Consider the following 26,244-nt stretch of genomic DNA (forward strand, 5'->3'; position numbering starts at 1 on the left):
TGGTCTACTATCACTTATGTGTTCCATTGGCTTTAAGATTTTCCTGTTTTATTGACTCTTTCAAGTCTGTGTCAAGCCTGTCCTTCACTTAACTTCCTGCACTTGACTGCAATGAATCATTACTGATTGAGTATCGTGACACTTATAGTCCCGTCAAGTTTCTTTGTTTGTCATTGAAAAAATCTGCAGGCTTCCTTATGCTTTTGCATTTTTTGGGCCCATAAAGCATTTTAAGCATAGAGCACAAGAGTTTTTTTCTGGCCGAGCTGGTAGAGAGCATGCACATTAAAGACTTCCTTTGGCCGAGAGGGCTTTCTTTCAGAAATGTGAAAGGCTCTTTAACTGTCTCCGACCATAACATTGTCAACAGCGAAAATAAAACCTTAATGTGACCAATACAAAGTCATGTACAAATTCACTAGTAAATTATACTTCAGGAATACTCCAAGGACTTTGGACATCTGCAATGCAATCCTAGGGGGGTAGGTGTGTATGCAAGAATGCAAGTGTGAGACATAAAAACCATATGTACGTTAAGGCCATCAGATACAGTTTGGAACAACATTAAGAGAAAAATCAGGCAGGAAGCCGCAGCCAGAATACATCCAACATAACAGAACTGCTCCCGGCCATCTTACGGTGTGGGAGGCCTCTATGACTCTTAATATTATCAGGGCCTGGGTCTATATTTGTGATTTGTGTGTGTGAGTGTGTGTGTGTGTGTGTGTGTGTGTGTGTGTGTGTGTGTGTGTGTGTGTGTGTGTGTGTGTGTGTGTGTGTGTGTGTGTGTGTGTGTGTGTGTGTGTGTGTGAGAAAGTATGTCTTCCAGCAGAAGGTCTGTATAAGTGATTTTGGATGACATAATATAGACAGGGAGTCCTCAGGGTAGAATACACTGTATAAACTGAATACACCCCTCTGACTGTCTCAATTACACTACACACACACACACACACACACACACACACACACACACACACACACACACACACACACACAGTGCAGCTGGGTGATTTTATTGAATGTGTGCACAGAGGGGATTTCCCCACTCATCTCCGGTTCAGTCTGTCTGTCATTGGGCTACTCACTCGCTAACTAACCCTACCCGTTTCTCTCTCGGGACGTCTCCTCTTGCGCTGCCTCTGCATCTCCGCGTCTCCTTCCTTCCTTTTTTTTGGCTCTCACTCTTTTAGCTCAGTCTGTATTTTCCCTCCCTGTCCCTCGTCCAATAACTCCAATTGTTGTCCTTTCTGTCATTTTTCTGGCTCAACTGTGTCTCTCTGTCTGCACGTGCTCTTCTTAACTAATCAAGGATGCTTTGTTCTGTAAAAATACTATCGTTCAAAAGCCAGCTTTTGAGGAATTTTGAATAACAGGATTTTTTTTCAAATTGATGTCTAGGTATTTTTTTATATTCTAGCATCTTTTTTGGATAGGAATATGCCATGTTCCTGACCACTGAAGCCTCCTAAATCTTTAAAAAAAAAATTTTTTTAAGCGGTTCAAATAGATCTAGTGTTTTGCTCATTGATGGCTGTTTCCCAAGTTAAGAATACAACCGAGCCAATCAGGGCTTTGAGAATGATGATGCCTTCTTTCTGTGCCAGAGCCAAAAATAAGGTGATGGAAAAATTGCCAAAAAATGGCTACAAGCATTGATAACATTGATACAACTATACAGGCTTTTGAAAGTCAAGTCATAGGAATAAAAGCTCTTTAACCAGCCTGTGTCTTTGATCAACATGACACATTTTAACTGCACCAAGACACCTCTGATCGATTATGGCAAAATAACTCCTCTCCTCCCCCTCCTCCCACACAGAAAATGGCTAACATGAACTCAATGTCAGACTGAAGAATTAAGTGAAAATGACTTGAAACATTGGTTTTGAATAGGATTCACAGCTTCACCCATGACACACACAAACTGTCAACTCAAATAAAAACACATCAAATATGTATTAAAAGTCTTTTCTGTGACAGGAGCAGGTATTCCTTTGTGAGCTGACCAGGGCTTTACAACACTGCAGTGAAAACAAATACCTCTTTTCCTTCCTTTCTCCTCCAAATATCTTCTTTTCTCTCGCTTTCTAAAAAACTGATGAGACTGACAGGCAGGAGTGTGTGTGTTTTGTACTCCTGTCCTCCTTTAGCTTACAGCAACTGCCAAATCCTCTGAGTTAGAAGTAGAGGGAGGGGGGAGAAGGAAAGTCCTAGAGTTTGTGTAGTGTCTGCTGGATCCAATAAGAGCATAGATGGGAAAAGACAAAGACTGGCTAGACAGAGAGTGAAAAGGAGACAGAGGTATATCTCATGGAGGTTAAATCATGCCAAGTTCCATGTCCACATAAAGGAAATACCACCATTTAAAAGAGAAAATTAACAAGAATGACTGTTAGTCAACTGTACAATGAATTCTAGATGATTCCAAGCAAGATTTGACAGAGCACAGTATTTTAGACATTCATACCATATAAATGTGGATTTTAAAATAATGGTTGCCTTGCATTTTACATTATACTGTACAACACAATGTGAAAAACACTAACACATTTAGTGTAGTATTAGCATCATACAGAATTTGTGTGGGCATAGAAACAGTAAATATCTTTATCTTGGTCATGTTGGCTTTGAATGCCATCTATCCCCAACGCCTCATGTACTCCGTATGTTTTATGCAACAGCTGGAGAGAATTACAGCTATGTAAGTCTTGGAAAGCGACCCGGAGGTTTTGAATAGACAAGCCAGATTTAGGACTAACATATAGTGTTTTAGACCATAATTACATACATATCATACAATGGTCCAAAATAGAAAATGCCTGGTAAAAAGCATAATTAGGAAGAAGTGCTGGTGCTGCTGGTGGTGACATATAGCCTGAGCTGGAATTTGTGGTGCAAAGTATTGTATTTTTATTATTGGTAGTTAATGGGTAATTTATAAAGCCCCATTTTAAAATAAATGCCATGTAAAAAGGAGTCAGAACAATTGTTCATTCAATTCATTATTTAGGTATTATCAACCATGATTATTCATTATGTGCATTATGCTGTGAATTGGAAAAATAGAGCTTGAGTAGATGTGCCATATCTGAGTAGAATAATTTATTTTTATGGTTTCAGTAAAATCAACAAGTTTTATCTTTTGATTTCAATAATGAAGAGAGCTATATCACCCAGGTCTTTAACTCTCAACTTCCTGTTTCTGTTGTAAAGCTGGAGATTGCCACTCATGTTTTTGAAACTGAATGTTACTCCTAAAATTAGGAGCGGTAACGCACACGGACTGAGACACACACACACACACACACACACACACACACACACACACACACACACACACACACACACACACACACACACACAAACATATATACGTGCGCTAACAAGTATCATTGCATTGGATAGTTGTATGGGATGGTCTTTCTGTAGAAACAGTGGGAGGATATTGGAGCCAGACGTGTGGAGCTGTCAGGGTCTAGTGATAGGAATAGGTGTCAGTCACATCCCAGGGGTCCACACACACACACACACACACACACACACACACACACACACACACACACACACACACACACACACACACACACACACACACACAGATGAGTGTGATTTGATGTGCTGTAGCAGATGTAAGTGGACACCCTTATTCTCCTTAATGAAGATATATTCCTGGCCAGGGGTGGATGTGGGGCACTGACTCTGCACCTTTACCATGCAGGGCTCAGTCCACATCTGCTTCTCATCAGCCACATGGCTTACGTTTTTAAGGCAGAGGCGAGGGCGGGCGGGGAAACGAAGCAGCGTTCGGTTTTGGCTTGATTCAATTACTAGCACCACCGTGAGAGAACATTCCCCCTCGGGTGTCTAACTCTGTGTATGTGTGCATGTGTATGCATGTGTATGCATGTGTTTGTGCTGCACAGACTGACTGTGAATAAGTCTTTGAGTGTGCAGTGGTTGACAATACAGGGTCAGTTGGCTGGTCACTTCATAACCCATTAAGGCCCATGAAAAAGTCTCTGGTCTTCCTATTATTTCTCAGCCTGTTACATTTCCTCTCTGTTCTGCCAGTGGCCCACTCTCCTCTATGTTATGCTTTTAGAAAAATCAGTGGGTGGTTCTTCAGAATTAGTGGAGAAATTGAGTGGATTTGATTAGTGGAAATAGTGGAGAAAAGACTATGACTTTGTTTATGCAAGCATTATTTTATTGGGTTTGAAAAAAAGGAATGAATCCCAGTTTATACCTCTTCTCAGCATTTAATAGAAGTTAATTGGCATAGGTTTTTAAGGGCATCAGCAGTCACCACAAAAATTCACTCAGTGCCCATGATAACAGCCGGCAGCACATGGTCTGTGTGTTGGTAAAAAGGGTAGCTGACAACTACTCATCAGGACCCTTTAAAATAAAGTGGATGAACATAGACCAGACAGCATTCTCCTTCTGGTTCATGTTATTTTACGGTTACTGCTGGTTACAATTACAGAAAAGCTTGGGATACTTACGAGGCCTCATCTATGACTACAATCATTGCAACAGGAGGCAGTTCATTCTTCGGTATACAGGAACAGTCAACAATCACACATTTTGAATTTGTTCACAAATCATCCATTATTTACATTCTTTAGGGAGGGCAACTCTGTGTAACGCAGGGGATGGATTTATGAAGGTGTTCTTCCCAACCAAACACTACATCAGGTAATAAGCGCAACCTTTCGTAATGATCCATCAACTAAATGTATCAAAAAAAATGCTCATTTTCATCTTTGCTGTGCTTGTGTTAAACATATATTTACATGAAAGTTTCTGACATTATCACTTAGTGAAAGATAAAATCCTGCTGTATAATTGGACTTTTCATCATGTTGTCCTCCTTTTCAAAATATGTGACATTTTAATTTTAATAAATGTCATACTGATAAGGAGCGAAGGTTGACCACGTATGGGCTGGGATGGACTGTACTGGCTGTTGCACTGCTACCTCTTAAATATATATATGTATAAATGATTACAGATGTGCTGCCTGTGCATCTAATAAGGATGCACCTTATTGCATTTATGATTTAGTAGCTAAGCTATACTATGCTCCAAACAATCTCCTTTGCATCCATTGGTAGAATATGATGTGTATTCACCCTATTCAGCAAAATAACAACACTATTAGCTTTTGTGACATCTTGACAGATCTCGAAGACAGATATAATTGCAACATTACATTTTCATACCTTTAACTACACATGGCATCATTAGCTTTGAATTTAAAAAACAAACTACTAATCAGCTATATAGATATTTTGAATATAATTATTCAATCATACTGCCATTCTGTGATGAAACACAAGAAAATTCACTGGATTGGTCGCCACTCTGTATATACTTTATCCACACGTCTAAACTACTGTACATCAATACGTCCTGGGTTCAAATACAGCCAGGTACAGCATCTCTCTCTATATCGCTCTCTCACACACACACACACACACACACACACACACACACACACACACACACACACACACACACACACACACACACACACACACACACATACTTTTCTCCCACTGTGGCATACTGTGAGTTTTAGAAAGCGGCTGCCTGATAGGCTCACTTTTTTTCTTCTTCTTCTATTTTTTATGAAAGGGGGTGTTGGTGTCTGAGATGGTGAACAATGGCCAAACTGTTGAGCAGCGACTCAACTCGGCCCTGAGGATTTCCTCCTCAACCCTGGACCACCTAATACTATATGACACGCTACATCATGAGGAGAGGAGACACACATAAAAAAACAGGAAAGGAGAAAGTAAGGTACATTCTATGCGGTTTTGTGTGGGCTCACAAAATCAGAGCTTTGCCACTTTTGTTGTCAAATACTGGGGCTTGTTTTTAGGACGCTGGCCTCTTTAAGATGGACTGGCTTATTTTCTTATTCCCCTAAAAAAACTGAGCTTGACCATTGGTAGCAGTTGATGGGAGAGAACTTGTGTTTTTAATTTTAAAGAAGTAGCAGACAGACAATTACACTATTCACTACACACACACACACCCTTACACACATCATCATCAAATCGACTATTTGACTTACACATGGGTTCTCTTCCATCGCTTCCCCAGCCCAAATGCTTTTACATCATAAATCAGTAGTAAAAACATGGCTCTGTGTAGCAACTCAACTCCCCACATGACTAGCTTTGACCTTCTCCATCAAATATCTCCCACCTTGGCCTACTGTAGCCCTTAGCAGTGCTGCTAACCAGACACAGATGGATATTTACAACTGACAGCAGATGGAAAGAACTTCACACGACGGTGTAGCTTTGTCTATAGTGACATGTTTGCAATATACTTGCTTTTTTTCTTTTTCTTTTTACAACTGTCTGTCTTGCACCATGTAAGCTTTTCAATCCATTTATTCTGTTTGTCTGTTTTTCATAAAAAAAATCTAAAAACTGGCTTTGCTAATGTTTGTAGTAGTGTACTGCAATGTATGGAAATGTGCAATGACATATGATGTAGCTAACAGAAGTCGGGGATAAAGTTCATGCATTATTGTAGTAACTGATTAGAAGTTTGCATTAAAACAACTCATGTCAGTTTATAAGTTTCAAAGACCTTACAAATCTGTCTGCATTTCTTAGTTCCTGAAAAGTTTACTTTTCCTGTGACTGCAACAATATATTACTGTGAAACATAAACATCGTTCATAATTTACTCAAGTTTGTAATGCAATGCCTGAATGTCATTATCAGCATTTGACAGGCAGTTATCATTCTCATAAAACATGTGTAACTGTGTACTAATATACAGTATGAAAACTATTACACATCATCATGTCTATGATCTTGCTTTTTCTCTCCTCTCCTCGAAACCCCACTAACCCTAAACACACCCAGAGCTGTCCTGCGGTGGGCAGACAGGGCTTAGGCCGGGGATAAGAAAAAGTGCTTGGTAGACGATGCACGCTAATTTGTAAAAGATACAGCGGCTGCATGGCTTTCCAAGGCACTGTGGGGGAACTAAAACATTCAGCAGTTGTCCAAACAGATTCCTCGCTTCACTCTGCAGTGGACGACACAGCACTGCTATAATTCACACACACACACACACACACACACACACACACACACACACACACACACACACACACACACACACACACACACACACACACACACAGGTACTCTCTTTCCTCCGGCGCAGGAATTTATTTTGCTTCGGGTGATTGCTGTGTCGGCAAGTTTTGAAGCCTTGTTAATGAATTTGAAACGGGGTCACGCTGGGATTGATGGGTGAGAATTATGTATGTATGTATGTGTGTGTGTTTGTGTGTGTGTGTGTGTGTGTGTGTGTGTGTGTGTGTGTGCAGGAAAGGGAAGTGTTGTGGGGAGCTAATATGAGATCACGCAAGCTAAGCACCTTTGTTTCATTAGAAAAATCTTTTGATAAAGATGATCCAGCATGGCAGATCTGATCAATGTATGATCTGTAATATGTTATATGATACATGCATTTATGGAAGCCCATGTGCATTCACATGTGTAACTTTTCTTATGTTTGCCTTCTGCAGAGAGGAAAGTGAAAGGTAATAAGCAATAGGGGGCGCCTGCACACAGCTGGACATTTAAGTAAAGCCGCTGCATTCACACACAGGACACACACACACACACACACACACACACATACACACACTGTGCTAAGAGAAAGTTGTGTTTATGAACCCTTTGTCTCCCCTGTCACTCATTATCTTTGATCAAATATATATTCAAACATTAATAGTATATTTCCTGGCTGAGTACTCTTTTTAGCACTAATAACATCAGCATAATGTTTCCTGAATCTGTTCTCTGGGCACTCGCTGTGCCAGTGTGTATGTGTTTCTATGTGTATGAGTGCGTGACCGCTGCCCTTCCCATATCTGTCTCCCATCGCTCTGTCTTATCACAGCACACACATACCTCAGCATTGCCTCCTGTGATTGTGTTAAAAGCCTGGGGCTTTTTTTTCCACGCCACAAAGACAAGGAGAGGAAAGGAGAGGAAAAGTGAGTCTCGTTGTATGTGACAATACCAGGGTAAATGGGTGCTGCGGTGCTCGGGAGATTCTGTTGTTATAGGGACAAAACAAATAAAGTGTCAGCCATTGAAAAGATGGCTCGGCTCAAGAGGGTCAGGCCAAGCTAATTCTTTTGGAAAACAATCAACTGCCTTCTTGTTCTCTCCCTCCGCAGCTGTCTTGACTTTTTTGCTTGATAACACTGATGGACATTTTGGAAAACGTTACCTTTACCAAGGTCAAGGGTCAGGTTACCAGCAGGATAATACAATAAATTACATGTTAAAGGGTTGCTTCACCCAAAAAAGAAAAAAGAAAAAAACATTTTCTCACTTACGACTAGTGGTATCTAGTTCTATCTAGGCAGCAGATGGCTGGGTTTTACTTCCCAGGTTTTGACACGGATATCTCTAAATCCAAGATGTCTGTGACCAACCCTAAATTTGTGATGTCCACAGCTTTGAAGAATGACATATTAAGAATTTCAACAGCAATGTATCTTTCCAGTATCACTGTCCCTGTTACGCTGGATAGTCCACTCGTGAAGAGTGTTCATTTGAACTTCTTTCTACAGAAGAAACAGTACCTATGAAAACTATTGAAAATGTGTTCTGTGGAGAAAATATGCTTTTTGTAATTTTGGTGAACTGTCCTAATCTAATTTCTCTGTCACAATACTTACTTGTTTTGTAAACTCTCCACATTTACTATATTGACTGCGCCTCTTAAAATTCTAACATTTGCTCAAACATTTGATGCCAGGTTAGGCAGGTTGCCAGTTCATCCCTGGCCTACCATGTTGTTTAAGGGCAATAGCCTAGTGGCTCTCTTTCCTTCTCAGTGAGAGTCGGTGCTTTTAACTTGTGTTAGCACTGGAAATGGCTGCGCTAGAAGGCTCAATACATAGGTCAGCCAGGATAACCCCCATATCCTGATTACTGACACAGAGTGCCCTCTGGAACATAGACCAGCAATAAAAAAGGCTTCAATGAGCTGCTGCAAACCCGCCTGCATGGCTAGTATGGCTGACCTACCAACTTTAACAATGAAGAACAAGATCACAAAATGTGATGCTGTGCTGTGTTTTCTTAATGTATGTATGGTGCTATATTAACTACTGACTCATCTACAAAAACATTTAAAAAAATAAATAAAATTAAAGTAAAAATGCATGTGACAAATCAATAGGATAGTGAGCTTTCGTTTCCCATGCTGCCTTTACTTTATCTAACCAGCTGAAAGATTGATGGGAAAAAAGAGAGAAAAAGATGAAGACACAGAAGAGAGAGAGAAAGATACAAAGAGTAAGAGAGACTGTGTGTAAGGAGGCTTTTAAATCTTCAGCTGATATGGCAGAGTGAGAGCCCCCCCACATGTCTATGAATATCTCTTCTATTATTACTATTGACCCATGTGCCATAAAGAACGGTAGGGGCTCTGCATTAATCAAGCCTCCGAATTTTGCAGCTACTAATAAAATGCATCGGCCTCATGGACACACAAACACATAATGTGCCCATTAAATTACAGGGAATATGCATAGTATAAAAAATAACTCTTTGCACGTGTAAAACAAATAATTTAATAATAAATAAATAACTCCTAGTTAAAAATAAAAATGCTTACAAAAATTTATTTGGACAACAATACCACATTATCGGGAACAATTCCACTGAAAGATGATAAATGATGATATAAGTAACTGACAACTCATCTCAGCTTCACGGTCAACTGGTGGAGGAATTAGGGAAGATGCAAAGTTCGAGTAGATATGCATTGTATGAACAAATGACAATTATCTACTACCAAACTGCTTTGTCTACCACTTAGACAATACTCAGGGACAATTCTTCTAATGTGTGTGTGTGTGTGTGTGTGTGTGTGTGTGTGTGTGTGTGTGTGTGTGTGTGTGTGTGTGTGCCTTTGTATGTGCTGGGGGGACACTTTGATAAATGGCCAGTTTATGGTGCTGTCACACTGAGGATGTCTATGGGGAAATACTTCCCCACAAGCGCTAGTGTGTGTGTGTGTGTGTGTGTGTGTGTGTGTGTGTGTGTGTGTGTGTGTGTGGTGTGTGGAGAGGGGTACAATGCTCTGGTCATCTGATTGCAAGACTCTGGTCTGGCGCATGATTAATCAAACTGATTGGATGGGGCAAATATGGTTTGTGATAGCACAAAGAGGGAGAGGGTCAGAGAGAGAAATGGATTACTTTGTTGTATGCGAAGATGTGTGAGTGGGTGTGTTTGTAAATGTGTGCGCATATGTGTGTGTGTGTGTGTGTGTGTGTGTGTGTGTGTGTGTGTGTGTGTGTGGGTGTTTGCGTATGAAGGTGTAGAGGTGTGTATGAAGGGGGCTGAAGTAAAGCTGCTGTGTGTTTGAGGGTCAGGGGTCAGATAAATGGAACATGAAAGACTAAAAACAGTGCGCAGTGCTGACACAGCCACAAACCTGTTAATATCTCACAGGGGCTATGCACACTGTGAGTACACAGACTTGTTTGCGCACACTTGCACACACACACACACACACACACACACACACACACACACACACACACACACACACACACACACACACACACACACATACACAAACTCACCTACAAACACATGTATCCCAATGCGGAAAACAGCAACTTTTGAGTAATTGAGCTGTGCCATTGCAGCTTTGTAATCGCTGACGTGTCTTTACATAGCCTTTGTGCCTGAACAATAGAGTGCCAGGACTAAGTTGTCGCTAGTCACAAGAAAGGAGGGGGAGAGAGAGAGCGAGAGAGAGAGAGAGAGAGAGAGAGAGAGAGAAAGAGGGAGGCAGAGAGCAAGGGAGGGGGTAAAAAAGCAAACAAGCAGCTCAGCCTGCATGTATGGGTGCCACCTGGTCTTAGATCAATGCACTGACACATAGGTCATATTTAATATGCTTTGATCTGTCACCCCAGCTGGGCCGTGAGTGAGTGTATGTGTGTTCGGAGGGGTGTTTGGGTGTGCTCTATCAAGCACATCTTGTTTTAGGACGCCAGACACGGTGCGTGCACTATCAAATTGTCCCTTTAATAGCCCCATTCCTCTTCGCTCATTATCTCTCTGACTGCCTCCCTGGAGATGTGGAGAGGGAGACAGAGATGGACTGATAATTTGGAGGAGTGACACAGGAGCAATTTAATGTAGTTATTAATTAGAAATTAATTTGGTTGATTATTAACTATTTATATGCATATAAAAAGTGTATTTGTTAACTGGGCTATGGAAGGTAATTCCTCTCCGTACCGCACCACCCTTGTCAATGATGTGCTGTATGTGAGAAAAACAACTCCTAATTGTGAGAAAGAGGTGGTGGCACACAAACGCATCCCTGGGTTTACTGAATCATTGCACCCAATCAGCAAGACATGAAGATAATAACATACATTCTCCATCTTTCTTTACTCTTCGCTCTCTTTCATTTTCTCGTCTCTTTCTCGCTGTCTCTTTCCTCCCTTTCTCTCATTAAATCTGTTCCACCCTTTAACCCTGTGGGCAGGTGCTACTGTAATTAGCCATTATCAAAAGTCAGGAGTTGATTAAATGGCCGCAAAGCAGCACGCAGAGCTCTTTCCCTCTGAGCCCAGCCCCATAATTTCAAAAGCTTCTTGCAACCTGCTGAGGGCCTTTCAGGTCTGTGAGACGCCGCTTCCGACCGCTGGTAAGAGCCTGTTGCCGGCGGTAATCAAAACTGATAATCTTAAAGGAGAGAAAGGGGGAGGGTGGAGTGGGGGTATGAGGAGTGAGATGTGGGTGGAGGAGAGAAAAGAGAGCGAAAGAAAGAAATGGTTGGGGGCTTTCGGGAGGTTGGAGCTCAAGCAGTGAGCCTTCCATTAGAAATGTGTTGTGGTTCTGAGGGGGCCGGTGGCCAGCAAGCGGTGAAAAATGCTGCCGTCTTAAAGCAAGTGAATGGCATCTCTTTAGTGATTACGAGCGGTAATAATGGGCACCCCTGCCTGTTACCCCTAAGTCCATTTTATTGCTAATTCATTTACCTGTTATTTCAGACAGACTTGACAGGAGTCACCTGCTAAGAAGTCATGTTTGTCAGCCAGGTATGCCCATTAGCTGGGGATCTTAAATCAGCCTCACAATGGTGTAGGGGAGTAGAAAGGCTGGCCTTATTGTTAGCAGATAACACCACACCACAGTTGTCCTGACCAATGTGGAAAATCTTTTCTGCTCCAAAAATAATTAAGACTTCATCCCTGGAGCGATTCTTAATTAATGCATTTTTTTTTTCTCCATTGTAAGTGGATTTTAAGCCAAGCTGATCTGCTTTTGTGCTCTGCTGTGAAAATCCTGTACACTCAGGAAAAATATTACATCTGACCTGGTGCATTAAGGAAAAACAGATGATTGAAAATGAGTTATGAAAACATGTAATAATCTGTTTTTGTGTGAAATTAAATCTAGCAGTTGGACCCAAAGAACTCATTTTGAATTTGGTACAGTTTCAATTGCGGATCAACCTTTTTGCATTTTCACGGCAGAATCCCTTTTCACTGAGCAAGGCCATTACCATCCAAATAAATATTTGACTAGATATAGTTTATATTAGAATAAATCATGTCATATACATGCTACTATATTCCCCAAGGAGAATTGGGGCAAAATAATCACTTTGACTCCCTGGTTAATGTTCTGGAGAATTCTCCCAAGGGAAACACTCTCTATGATAATACCATTATATGAGCATCTCGATCTGAAATGTCACAGCTGAGATTAGAGTGGGGTTCACTCCCAGTGTATAGTGTATTCCCATAGAGTGTGGAAAAACGAAATGGGTTTCGGTATTACCGTATCGGATTGAAGAAGCACAACAAAATATGTAAATGTATACAAATATTTAATTGGATTATTACATTTGGGTATAGCATTTTTCTGTGAAAGTCTATTGCTTGAGACAATAACCACCACTGAAAAAGAAAGGAGGTGTAATTGCATTTAAATTGAGCTTTTGCCCAACATCTCAGTATTGTTGTTGGATCGCCCTCTCCTTCAGTGCCCAGGCCACAGGCATTGTCTGTGAGGGTTTGTGTGAGCAGAGTGCAGGTCACTCTATGTGACTGCAGTAAACTGTTCCCATTACTTTCAATGTTGCTAGCTGAATAAAAGGATTATCCACTATGCATTAGTACTAAGACACAGAAAACCCCTCTCTCGGGATGATGCTTTATGTGTGTGTGTGTGTGTGTGTGTGTGTGGGGGGGGGGGAGAAATCCCCTGTCATTGCCTGCCTCTCCTGGGATCCCCCACTCGGCATAATCATTGTTTCTCGAACAGATAATTCTCCATGTCCTCACACGTGTCTATGCGTGTGTTTCTGTATGTGTTAATTAGCGCTGTGCCGGCTGAGAGTGCTCTTCCTTGTAATCACTTAATTAGGGGTGACAGCCCTGATGCTTGTTTACTCAATTAGCCATCCTCCTTAATTATCTAATTCACAGCAAGTCAACTGTCCTTGTTAGTGTACTTAGCAAAAGTGCGTTATGCTGATGCAGCAGTGTGTGCATGTTTTTTGTGTATGTTTAAAAATGTACATCTACTTCCACCTGAGAGGGAGAATATAATGTGTGTGAGAGTTTTTTTTTTTGATGGGTATTACAGTAAATGAGACAGCAAGCCATAGGACAGTTAAAAGCCAAATGCAGAAAAGGGAAGCTAGAACTATGGTAAATAGTCTGAATGTCACTTTCCTCTTAAGGAAAATGCACGCACACACACTCACACACACACATACACACACACACACACACACACACACACACACACACATGCATCATCAGACACTAGGCCATGCTCACAGACTGCATATGAGTGCTGAGCCACATGCCTCAGATTACTGTCGCTCTGATTCTCTGAGATTTAGTCATTAATGATAAAATTTACGTCAAAAGAAAAAAGAAAATGAAATCTCATGGTGAGTATGATTGATGGTTGCTTTAAATGGAGGCATCCAGGGCTGGCTCTATTGTTTCTCCTGAGCAGCCTTGCCACTTACTCCACCACCTCCACCCCGGCTCCTTCATGTGGATTAAGGCCTGCCGTTTATTTAACAGTTCATTTGAGCGAAGGGGTGACCAAGGTGAAGCTGGTGGGAGGGCGAGGGGGGTTGGCAGGGTGTCTGTGCTGTGCCTTTGCGGGACGTCCCTAGCGGGACAGTGCCAGGCTGCGCTGTAGGGAGACGAGACAGGGCCTCCCCAGTGGACTAATGCCCTGTAATGAAGATTAAGACTCAGTCAAAGACCATACTGTTCAACCAAGATCGGAGGGAAGGAGAGAGGGATGGAAGGAGGGGGAGAGGGAAGGACGTGAGGATGAAGGATAAAGTCGAGGTAGAGTGGACAGAAACCCTGGTTTTCAGAATGTGCTTGAGGTTGGATTATCCTAATTTGCAGCAACAGGTACAGATACTGTCAGCTAATGAATGCATACAATTATATGATTAATTGTTTAAACTAAGGACTATATAAACCCAAATGTCTTATGTCTTCTATTGTATTCTAGATCACAATTTCGAAGCCAGCTCGGAACAAAAACAGAGTTTTTGTCAACAATCCGCTGATTGCATTACAAGCTGTCAGGAGTGTTTGCCTCTTATACCATCACTGCAGCCACAAACCTTTATAGAAACAAATCTGTGAAACGAAAACCGCTATAAATATCACTATTCTGCATTCAACCAGCCACAAAGTGCAAACTATGAACAACGAAAACAGTCCTCCAGGATGAGATTTGGTTTCAAATGCACACACACTATATGCCCCTTTTATCTGACTTGCCTGGTATTATAAAAAAGCATGTGTATTCAGATATTTTGTGAGAATTGAGCCAAGTCAAAAGTTAATAACTGAAATTGACCAACACATGGCAGGCTGAAAGAACACATAAAGCACTTCCATCAATGCTCATTGATACAGCCCTGATATATTATTACACATCTAGTAGATATGGAGCATACTTTCTTCCACTTCATGTCATCAATTTGTTTGTTCATGTAATTGGATCCCCATTATCTGTTACCAGAGCAACAGCTACTCTTTCTGGGGTAATTGTTTTTATATATATATATATTTTTAATTATTTTTATACTTTTTATTGATCCCCAGAGGGGAAATTACAATTTTTTCACTCTGTTGTTAGAACACACTACACACAGGCCTGAAATACACCCACATGCTCAGGTCCTATACATGCACAAATGGAGAGCTGTCAAAGGGAGGGGGCTGTAAGTGCTGGACAGTGCTTGGGGGGGATTCCTTGCTCAAGAGCACCTTGGCAGTGCCCAGGAGGTGAACTGGCACCACTCCAGCTACCAGTCTACACTCGGTACGGGGACTTGAATCAGCGACCCTCCGGTTCCCAACCCAACTTCCTACAGACTGAACTACTGCCACCCCAGTAAAGAGTAAAGAGTAGCTGTTGCATTTGTGATCTTGAAGAGCACCCCACAGGTCCTGGATTTCACTGAATGAAACTAACTGAGCTTTTTGTATTACTCTCTAATTACAAGGCCATGTTCTAGAAATCTAGTTGCGTGTGATATTAGTGAAAGTAGGTGATGAATTTGAAAACATTCCAGCCACTATCTGGGGCCCACCAGACGGACACTTGAGCACATGAGCAGAGATATACCCATGTGTATGTGTGTGTCTGAAGCCCTCGTTCCAAGTATGAAGACAGTTAACCAGAGCAGCCTCAACACACGGCACGCTTCACTTACCACTCTGTGGCTAAAAGCTCCCCAAAGACCTGTTACACCCAGACACACTTCCACTGTCTCCCGCCATTGCCTCATCCTTCACTTCTATCTTGCCCTGAGTCCGATCTCGTCCCTCCTATTCTTTTCCTTTTTTTACGAAAAACTTTCAAATGTTTTGACTACCTAAAATATTCAAGGGGGCAGAGTGAAGTGTGGACACAGGGATGGATGGATGGATGGATGGGTAGGTGGGTCGGTGGAGAAAGGAGGATCTTTTTTCACATGACCTTGTGTTGGCGGGGCTAGCCTCTTTCCCCCACTCTCTTTCTCTCTTCCCCAGACGGGCTGTGTCTGTGACTGGGCTGGCAGTTCTTGCCTCTCTTGGGCATTCTGGCATTCCTTTCCTGTCATGCCCCCCATCCCCCTGCCTCCGGCTGTCTCTTGCCCTCTGAGTGTTTCCATCTTTACTGACGCTTTCTCTCCTGCTTAAACTTCATCTTTTGCCCGTCTATAGATATTGTGTTGTGTTAACACCTCCCCATCTCCCAGGCTATCTCTGTTTCTCTGGTAGTTTGATGTCTTTCCTCTTTTCAAGTTGATTAATGAAGTCTTGTGAAAAATAACAGAGGAACATTACAAAAACTTAAATGTGGTGTGTCCAAATCCCCCCTTCCCCTTTTTTATTTCATATATGACATACGTAGCTATCCTCAAAGCACAAAAAGTCAAAGTATTTTGTGAGATATTGTGAGCTACGCAAAATATAAAGATAAGATATCCTTAGCTGCAACAGCTGCAATTGACAATTAAAAGGTAGACGTGTCTGCAGTACAGTGTGACGAGGACTTTTCTAACACAAAAGAAGTACTCCCCCTTACGATGTGGAGTTTTAAATGCACCCAGCCGTTCTCACGCACAGATGAAGGGAGATCCTTGTCTGACACATGAAAATATTTTTGAATAGCAGGACCACACAACTCTCTGTTCTCTGCCACCCCCTGGCTTCTAAGTCTCTGTGGCAACACCATGCGGGTCGTCATGTTATTATCACCAATGCTTGACCAGCCGGCCTTCTGCATTCACTCTGTCTGCCTTAATGGACTCACTGCTTTCTTGACAGACAAGTGCGTATGTGTGTGTTTGTGTGTGTGTGTTTTTTGTGTCTATTTTGAAGCGTAAGAGTGCCAAATGTCCTTAAAGGCACAGAAAGATGACAATAATCCTCCAAAGTGGGGACATTTTACCAATTAAGTGGTAAGGTCAAGAGACGTCAAGAGAAATATCTCAGCCTTCAAAATGTCCATTTGTTTGGCCGTTTATTCACATCACACTAAAGAAGAGTTCAAATAATATGTATCCACCTCATTGACAATATGATGTCTTTGGGTTTAGGGTAAACATCAGAACATTTGGAAAGCATAAGGGTTAAAGGAAAATTCACATCAGTTTGGGACATTTAATGCATTCCAGGAGGGTAGTGTTTAAATGATTTTTCAGCCTGTGACTGCACTGAATGGTGGTTTGTTGAAGCTACTGTTTGTGCCTCTACTGGAATGGTGAGCCCAGAAAGCACACTTTCTGGACTGATAACATTGCACGTTGCAAAATATTTCAGTATGACAATACATCTACAGTAGGCCTATGTTTGACAGGAACTGCAAAATAAAATGACACAATACATCAAAAGTATTACACTTAACAACAAAAAATTGTGTGTGTGTGTGTGTGTGTGTGTGTGTGCATGAGTGAGTGTGTATGTATGAGTATGACAGCCCCCGCAACTGTCAGACTATCGCCCTCCTCCTTTTGTTGGGTGACCCCTGAGAATGTGTTGGAATGGCCACTGGGAGAGAGATTATGGACAGACAAAGACTACAAGAGAGAGAATGAGGGAAGGATAGAGAGAGTGAAAGGCATAAGAAAAGAAAGAGAAGGAGAGAAAGAGAGAGAGAGGTCAGGGAGCCAGCTGACATGAAAGTGCCTCCGATCACCTCGTGCTTCTCCTCCGCCCCCTTGCTCTGTCTCTCTCTATCTGTTCCACTCTCTCTTTTTTTCTTTCATTCCCACTTGAATTCCTCTCCCAGCGCTTCACTCCATTGTGACGCCGGGTTTTGATCGCCGATAACAACAGAGATGCGTCAGTCAGGGCCCACACACAAACACACACACACACACACACGGACAAACAAGATAAAAGTGCCACTGCAAGTCAAAAGTGGCACACACACACACACACACACACACACACACACACACACACACACACACACACACACACACACACACACACACACACACACACATACATGAACACAGTGACACACAGCAGTGGCCTTTGAGTGAATGCTCCTCACAAGGCATAATGACAGCATTCTGCAGTGACCATAGCTGGGACAGTTCCCACAAACAAGACAGACAGAGAGAGAAAGACCATTTCTTTCTGTCTTCACCTCTCCTCCTACTCCCCACCTCCTCTCCAACAACCCTGACCTTGTCCAGACCACGTGACCTTCCACAGATCAACGCTATTTGCTAACAAAATCTGGACAGATGACTTGGTTGTCTATAATCAATGTAACCAGTGATTATAGCAATACTCCACCAAAAAACTATCATATGAGTATAAAATACTCTCCGCTTCTAGGCTTGAAAGCTGGCGCTGAAAAGTTTTTAGCCTCCTGAAAATGGTAAAAATGTCAATAGAAACTTTTCCAACCACTCCTGCAGCATAATCAATAAATAATCAATAATTCATTTAACAATAAATGGTTCAGGCAATAGCATGACATGGAAGGAGTGTATTTAACTTTGTTGTGTGCAAATTTTGAGTGTTTGGAACATCCTGAACAGACAGCAGATCAACAGCAGATTTGCTGGAGTGGTTTGCGATGGATCTTTGTTGCCAGTGACATCTATCCATCCTCTGCAAAGGAGCAAGCTACAAAAAGTATTCATTTTCAATTTCTTTTGTAAGCACAGGGTGTGTTTTGAAAGATTATCCTGCCTTAGGATCCAAACATTCCCCAACATACGTGATTTCGACCATGTGAGCTCAGTCTACGCATATTTGTCTATCTATCTGCACACAAACGCTACATGGAAGCTCAGTGCTGACTGCCGCTGATTTCAAACCACCTTTATTTCCTCGTCTGACCTGACACGGTGCTGGATTTGGCGATGTATATTTTGAAGGGGGGATGGGGATGAAGGTGGTGACGGTGGTGCTGGTGGTGGTACTGGGTGGGGGGGCAGGCTAGGGAGCCAAATGAAAACATGTCACTCAGGGCCCATTAAAACATAACCCTGCCCAGCAGAAGAAAGGGACCCATATCATCATTAAGTCATCTTGGGGCGAAGTGAAAACCGCAAATATTATTCCTGCAACCCCCCACTACACACATGCACACACACTCCTCCCCTTCTTTTCCTTAAGATGACAGAGAAGACAGGATGATTGGAGCTATGATGTGTTTTCTCACTGCCTGAGAATGACAAGAAGATGTTTGGGAACTTCCTGATCATGCAACGGTTTTAATGTTTTCTAGAGCAGACATGAAGTAAATCATACAGATAAAGTCTGTCTTGTGTAGACAAACCTTTCTATGTATCTATGTGTCTATCTATCTTACCTACCTATTATTTTCAATGACGATTAATCCCTTAATTATTCATTTTGAAATGTCTGAAAAAAGTGAAAACTATTCCTCGCAATGTCCCAGAGCCCAAGTGATGTCTTCAAATTGCTTATTTTGTCTGACCAACGGTCTAAAACAGATATAAATGTCAATGTTTGCTTATTAAATAACAATTGAACAATTATCAAAATGGTTGTCGATTAGGATATTTCGGTACATCCATCCATGCATCCACACACACACACACACACACACACACACACACACACACACACACACACACACACACACACACACACACACACACACACACATACACACCGCCACCCCTGTAACCAGGGGGCATTTGTGATGTTCAGCATCATGAAAAATGACTTGCACCCATGGCGTACTGAGGTGGCAGTGATTATAATATCCAGATAATCATTTCAAACAAATTATCATAATTATCAATCAATCATGAGCCTATTTAAGCAGGGGGAGGGATGGGGGAGTGTGGTGCTGTTGGCAGGGGGTAAACTATGGCCCGGGGCACTGGATCACTTATGTGAATCCATGAGCCTCCCTCTGTCCACATAATAGCCCTCATACATTTAGGGTCATTTAGCTAGGATATTTAGAGATTCAATTCCCCAGCTTGATATGGGACACACACTCATCGACTCACAACTGCAGCTGACCCCCATTTGGCTCCCTAGTCTTTCAACAAGGAGTGGGAAAAATCTACTTATAGGTCAGAGTTCATATCAACCCCTCTCATTTTCCTATTTTGCAACTAATGTTGCATCTAAAACACACATTTCCTGCATATTTTGCTTATGGAACAACAACTGGTGCTTGAGTTTGTCTAAAAGAACATGAAAGCACATCTCTGTCATAAATAGAAAGAAAGACATATAGAACTTCACTCAGACGAAAGAAAGAGTGACACAGGCGGTAACAGAGATACTTGATCTTGATCGTCTTAAAGAGATATTCCGCTGTATCTTTTCACAGTAAATCCCCTGTGAAAAGCAGCATGAATTGATTCAATCTCAGTGGTATTGAGAGGTGAATGAATAGGGCTTGAAGAGAGAGAGAGAGAGAGAGAGAGAGAGAGAGAGAGAGAGAGAGAGAGAAGGAGAGAGAGATAGATAGTAGTCTTCAGGGAGAAATGATCGTCTTGGGAAAAAAGCAATCAGTGCTCATTGATTTTCTCTGCTGGTTGAATGGAGGGTGTCTATCTGGAAGTCATTATCTGCCATCTGATCTGTTGGAGTGTTTACACACGTCGGGATGGACAGTGGCGCTCTTCTGAAGATGGGGATTAACACACACACACACAAAACACACACCGAGCATAGACTGCCTTCTTTCCCCTGTTCCCTATCAGGCTACCACTTTTAAATCCAAGGAATCCAAAAACAAACTCAAGTCCTCAGATACCCTATTAACTTCCAACACACACAACACATGGACTTAAGTGTATGTGCAGTGTGTGAATGAGAACATACCTAAGCAGGGCCTAGACAGCTAAACAGACAGATAGTCCTGTTTTGTATGGCTGAACCAGACCAAACCAAACAATCCCTGATCCTATCCCCAATAGCCCCTGATAGCAATCTATAGCTCCAACAACACCATACCGTGTGCAGAGAGAGAGAGACGAAAAGGGACGAAATAAGTGGAAGAGGATGGATGAAGTAAGCAGAGAGGGAATTCCGATAACACAACTTTTTTTTTATTTTGTATCTGTGGGCGGGGTGGAGATGCATGTGTGTAAGCCAATATGGCTCGATCCATGTCTAAGCAAGTGCTGGATATGAATCCAAGGCCTTAAACCACACACACACACACACACACACACACACACACACACACACACACACACACACACACACACACACACACACAGCTGTAAGCTCTGGGCAGCTTTCAGTAAGTGGACAGGAGAAGCTACAATAACATCTTTGCTTCCGTTTTATCCCTCGCCTTAACCCCGACTCTACCAGTGCCCCCCCCCACTTGCCTTTACACTCCTTTCAGACTGTGTCAGCAAAGTAGAAAAAAACTGTTTGTGGTCAGTTTGAAACGGTGTAAGGTTACTATATTTATAATATATATATAATTCCATTCTTTAAAACATGTTCATGAATATCCTTTTTTTCTATTAAATTAAATTAAATCTTGTATGAGTGTATCTGTACAGTGTATCTACACAGTGTCTGGTACAATTCAGTATAATATAATTAACTTTGGCAATGAAGTCCACGAAAAAAATCTGTCTTTTGAGTACCAAATACTATTGTGTCAAACATGGGGTTTGTGTGGTATAAGTTATGAAGTGAACACATATTGATGAGGTAACTAAATATTCCATTACTTGAAATATCTACGTCAGTGCCTCTTAAGTAGTCCTCTTTATGTCTTCCAGTGCTTATACATCTCATCTCATCCATTAAACCATCCATGTATTCTTCCTGTTTTGTGAAGGAGCTGTCACAATGCCTATATAAAATTAATCTGTGACCATAGTGGCTGAAATATACTTTACATTGACTTGATAATGTGCACTGTACTGATATTTCACTCTATATAAAACTATTTATAACATATATAAACAAAACAACAGATCTGTTTATGTTGTAAAGTATCAGGCAACAACAAATAAGAACTAATAACTGTTGCAGTCATGCCAACACACATAACTTTCAGCAATGAACTAGTTTATTCACAAGCTACAACTCAGTTAACATTCTGCCTTAATCAAGCATAGCGATGGTAATGACATGGTGGAGAAAGGAGAAGTCAATGTTTATGTACATGTGTGCATTTGTGTGTGTGCCCATGCCCTGTGTTTGTGCGTGTGTGTGTGTGTGTGTGTGTGTGTGTGTGTGTGTGTGTGTGTGACTGCACGATGTGGATGAATGAGTCATGTCATAAGGAATGGCTCATGCATAATTTCATTCATATTCATAACAGGCATGTGGTCTGCCACCGCCCGATGAGGGCCCACCGCAACTCACACTCTGCATAATGAGATGTGGCCAGTGTGTGTGTGTGTGTGTGTGTGTGTGAGTGTGTGCTTGTGTGTGTGTGTGTGTGTGTGTGTGTGTGTGTGTGTATGTGTGTGTTTGGATTTTATGTATCGTAGGTACGCATACTGTATGTCTGTATTCTGTCATCTGAGTGTGTGTATTGCAACTTCACGTTCCTATCAGTGCATGCATGTGTGTATGTGTCTCTTTGTACTTGGAACTGTATAAATGTGTGTGCATGCAGATTGAAGTGCACGGGCCACTCTTATGTGGAAGGCAGTTAGGTAGTTTAAAAAACGTCTAGGTTTTTCCACACTGTACGGACATGTGGGGAACAGGGACCAGCCCAAACCACCTGCGGTCAACTCTTAAAATAAGCTCATTGACTAATGCAGGATTTCAAATCAACCAGGCAGTCTGTGATTTGCATACCTGTCTGTTTATAGAGGGTACAGCAACAAGACCCTTGACCTGAAATGCAAATGAGGACATTTTCTAAGGGCCAAATTGGTCATAATTGTAAATTACGCCGAAGGACATTATGAGGAAAATATGTCTTGCTAAGGTTGCTCACGAGGCATTTCCTCTCACACACTGCTTGTATTAAGGGGAGCTGGATGAAAAGTAGTCCACCATTACTTCTGCTACCGATGTTTTGACCGCCCTGTCATGTAAGATAAGACAAAAGGCACGTAAACTTTGGCGGCAAATTCCAAATGTCAGTTTCAATTTCTTTGATAGCTAAATCCATGATGAACTCCACTCATGTGACATAATGGATGTTTTTAGCTCTGTTCTCTCAACCAACATTAATCAAAGTCCACTTAAGAATTGTAAACAAATGTTTCTGTTTAAGGCTCATATTTCAACCATTATTGCTTTTTATTGTTATTGCACTGCAAGGTCAGTCAATCAATTTTGGAATAAAAACAAAGAATGCCAATATAGTGGGGTTTGGAAATACTGGTGCCATACTGGAAATATGGATTTCTCCTCTAAAACTCAAATCTGATAAAAACCCCACATAATGTATTGCTGTCTCATTTTCAACCATTGATTTAGGTTTTAACAACCCTGCCATTGACTTGACTTTGAGCCACGCCTGCATGGCTTTAGTTATTCTCAGAAAGATCCAAGGTCCAATCTGCTGCAGCCATTGTTCTTTCATGGACCATTAGATGGACATGAACTCTCTCGCTGTCCTTTCTTGACCCGGCGACACTGGCCATAAAAGCAAACTGCCTAGCCTCTTCAATAAATTTATCACCTCATAAAGTGGTCAGTGACTGGTCAATGGGACGTGTCGGTCACAGTGTGTGTTCATGTGTCAGTGTTTTTGTCTGAGTGAAGAGAGGCTTTCTGTTCTTTGATAAGAAAGGCTTATAAGTTAATGAAACTTGAAGATGACTTCTTCGTTCAAGCTTTTGTGTGCTCTGCTGAAGCTTTTGTAGGAAGAAAACTGAATACTAATACAAAATATTGTATTATATTAATATAGCTACTGTATTTAAAAAAATGCACCAATCAAAACATGCAGATGATCTTTTTCTGTACACGAGAAAAACTCTCAAACAAACCTGCAGCTGGGCGTGTATGTTTGAAGATATTTAGTGTATGTGTGCTCGAGCAGAGCCAGAGGAGTTGAGAGTAAACATACATTGTCTTACAAATACAGACATACAAATGAAGAATAGTTGTTCTGCTTTTTATGTGTGCTATAAACTGCCTCTTTATAACTTCACCCTCATAATGACTTTCGATACCTTTGATGTATAGGTAACCCAGAGGGATAGTTGTCATGCAGGGCAGTGATACAGAAACAGCCAGGATACATAAAATAGCATAAACAGGTGTAACTCTCCTACCTTTTTGATGCAGCTGTCAGGGGAGGCTTCATCATGGTCATTCATCATCTGCTAAGAAAACAAAAACAAAAATATATACATTGATAAATTGCTTAATGGTACCAAAAACCCACACCGATATTCACAACTCATAAATAAAAATAAAAAAGGGAGGCAACAACATTTGATTTGATTGAGAAGAAAATCTATTTATTAAAGCAATGAAAGAGAATATTGATTCCTGCGCTTCACAAGACCTCTGCCATGGGTTGTGACCATCGTCGCTTGATGACACAAGCAAAGGGTGTTCACAGTTCATCACACAGACCCTCTGGGTTAGAAATGTGACCAGAGGGATATAATAATGGACTGAGAGGTCACAAAAACACGCACAGAAGCAAACATAACACCACACACACACACACACACACACACACACACACACACACACACACACACACACACTCTGAGGAATGAATGCCCCACAGATTTGACATTAATTCTCCGCTTCAGCGTTGCAGGAAATTTCGCTGAGACTGTGTCTGTGAGTGTGTGTGTGTGTGTGTGTGTGTGTGTGTGTGTGTGTGTGTTTGTGTGTGTGTGTGTATAATTAAGCCTTCAAGCAATATTTACTGGGGGCAGATGGGTAGAATGCTCCCAGTGTCTGCCAGAGGAAATGAAGGAAGTGGGGGAATGATGAAGAGATGGGGCTGCTGGGCTGCAATGAGGGAGCATTTCACATATAATGGCAACCCAGAGTCTCTCTCCGTCTGTCTGTCTCTTTCTCTGCCTTTCTGAAGCCCATTGATAGCAACTGAGGATCAAAGAAGAGATGCAGACTGTTTTCAGAGCAGTTTCAGGTGGGGTGTGGGGAGTGTGGTACTTTACTGAGTTTAAGTGAAATTAGGCCTATAAAACTTCCTCAAGCACAGACACACGGCATATCTGAACCTCCCTTTTCCTGCTCCCTATCCTCCCCATCTGCCCTTTCACAGTAGGTGTGTTGTGTGGGTGTTGTGACAAGACTGGCTGCCTTTACACTGGAGCTGACATATTAAAGTTTGTTATTTCCTAAACCAGCCTAGCCCACCGTGATTGGGAAAGAGACATTTATCTGCTGTGGAATCTGCCATGGAAACTGTGGAGCCATTCTATCAATTCTGACATACAAGTTCTTTTATGCACCTTTCTATACAAGGCCTCAATTTACAGGAGGTTATTATCAATTGTGTGTATGAGCTTGTGGATGTGTGCCCTCACATGCCACTAGATTAAAAGTGTCCATATGTTTCTCCGTAAGGCTATTTATTCCACAGTAAAATAGAAAAACTGTTATCTGAAATCATAGTAGCACATAGAAGTTCACTCTCAATTCTTCTTTCTATCCTCTAACTCAACAGTGAACCAGATGGGCCATATGTGCACTGGTGTGCCATACGGAGTGGTTTCCTACATTAAGCTGTCAAGGGATCTGTTTCTCAGCCTCAGCAAATGGGAGCAATTACACCACAGATACTTACAACAGTGTTCTCGGACTATTTACACATCATCTAAACCTTTACAGAAGCATCCTGTTCCTAAAATCAGTTTCAAACAACACAACAACATGTCATCCCCCACAAAAGATGCCGTGTCCCTCATGGCCCTTCAAATTTGTCACATCTTTTTGACTTGTAACTGTAGCACGCTTATTTTAAAAATGTGCAAATAGAGTGGCGGTGTGCAGTAAGTTTCATGAAAATCTGATCGTGTGTCAATAATGACTGAACAAAAGCTAAGGAGTTTGGTCAGCTTTTTTCTGTTTTTATAAAACTCTTTAAACTTTATATTATATTGTATCGCGTGTTCATGACTCTAAATTCACATTTGTGCATTTTAGGTTTATATCAAGTTCATAGGGATGAGAAACGAGAGACCAAAGAGTAAGTGAATACAAGTGATTAAAAGTGTGCAGGAACCTTTGATCTC

At 41.6% G+C, this 26,244-nt stretch overlaps 1 protein-coding gene across 8 annotated transcripts in view; it reads right to left on the bottom strand.

Moving 5' to 3' along the window:
- The window catches only part of prdm16 (PR domain containing 16), a 181,207-nt gene that overhangs the window by 58,864 nt on the left and 96,099 nt on the right, over positions 1 to 26,244 (bottom strand). For 7 of the 8 annotated variants that reach the window (XM_078254685.1, XM_078254679.1, XM_078254678.1 and 4 more), the window contains exon 3: positions 24,298 to 24,348. In XM_078254685.1, the coding sequence (XP_078110811.1) occupies positions 24,298 to 24,348 (51 nt within the window). The remainder of the gene's footprint in view (positions 1 to 24,297; positions 24,349 to 26,244) is intronic. The other variant, XM_078254677.1, reaches the window with a different exon arrangement.

The sequence above is a fragment of the Sander vitreus genome, chromosome 7, assembly GCF_031162955.1.
Source record: "Sander vitreus isolate 19-12246 chromosome 7, sanVit1, whole genome shotgun sequence".
Taxonomy (NCBI): Eukaryota; Metazoa; Chordata; class Actinopteri; order Perciformes; family Percidae; genus Sander; species Sander vitreus.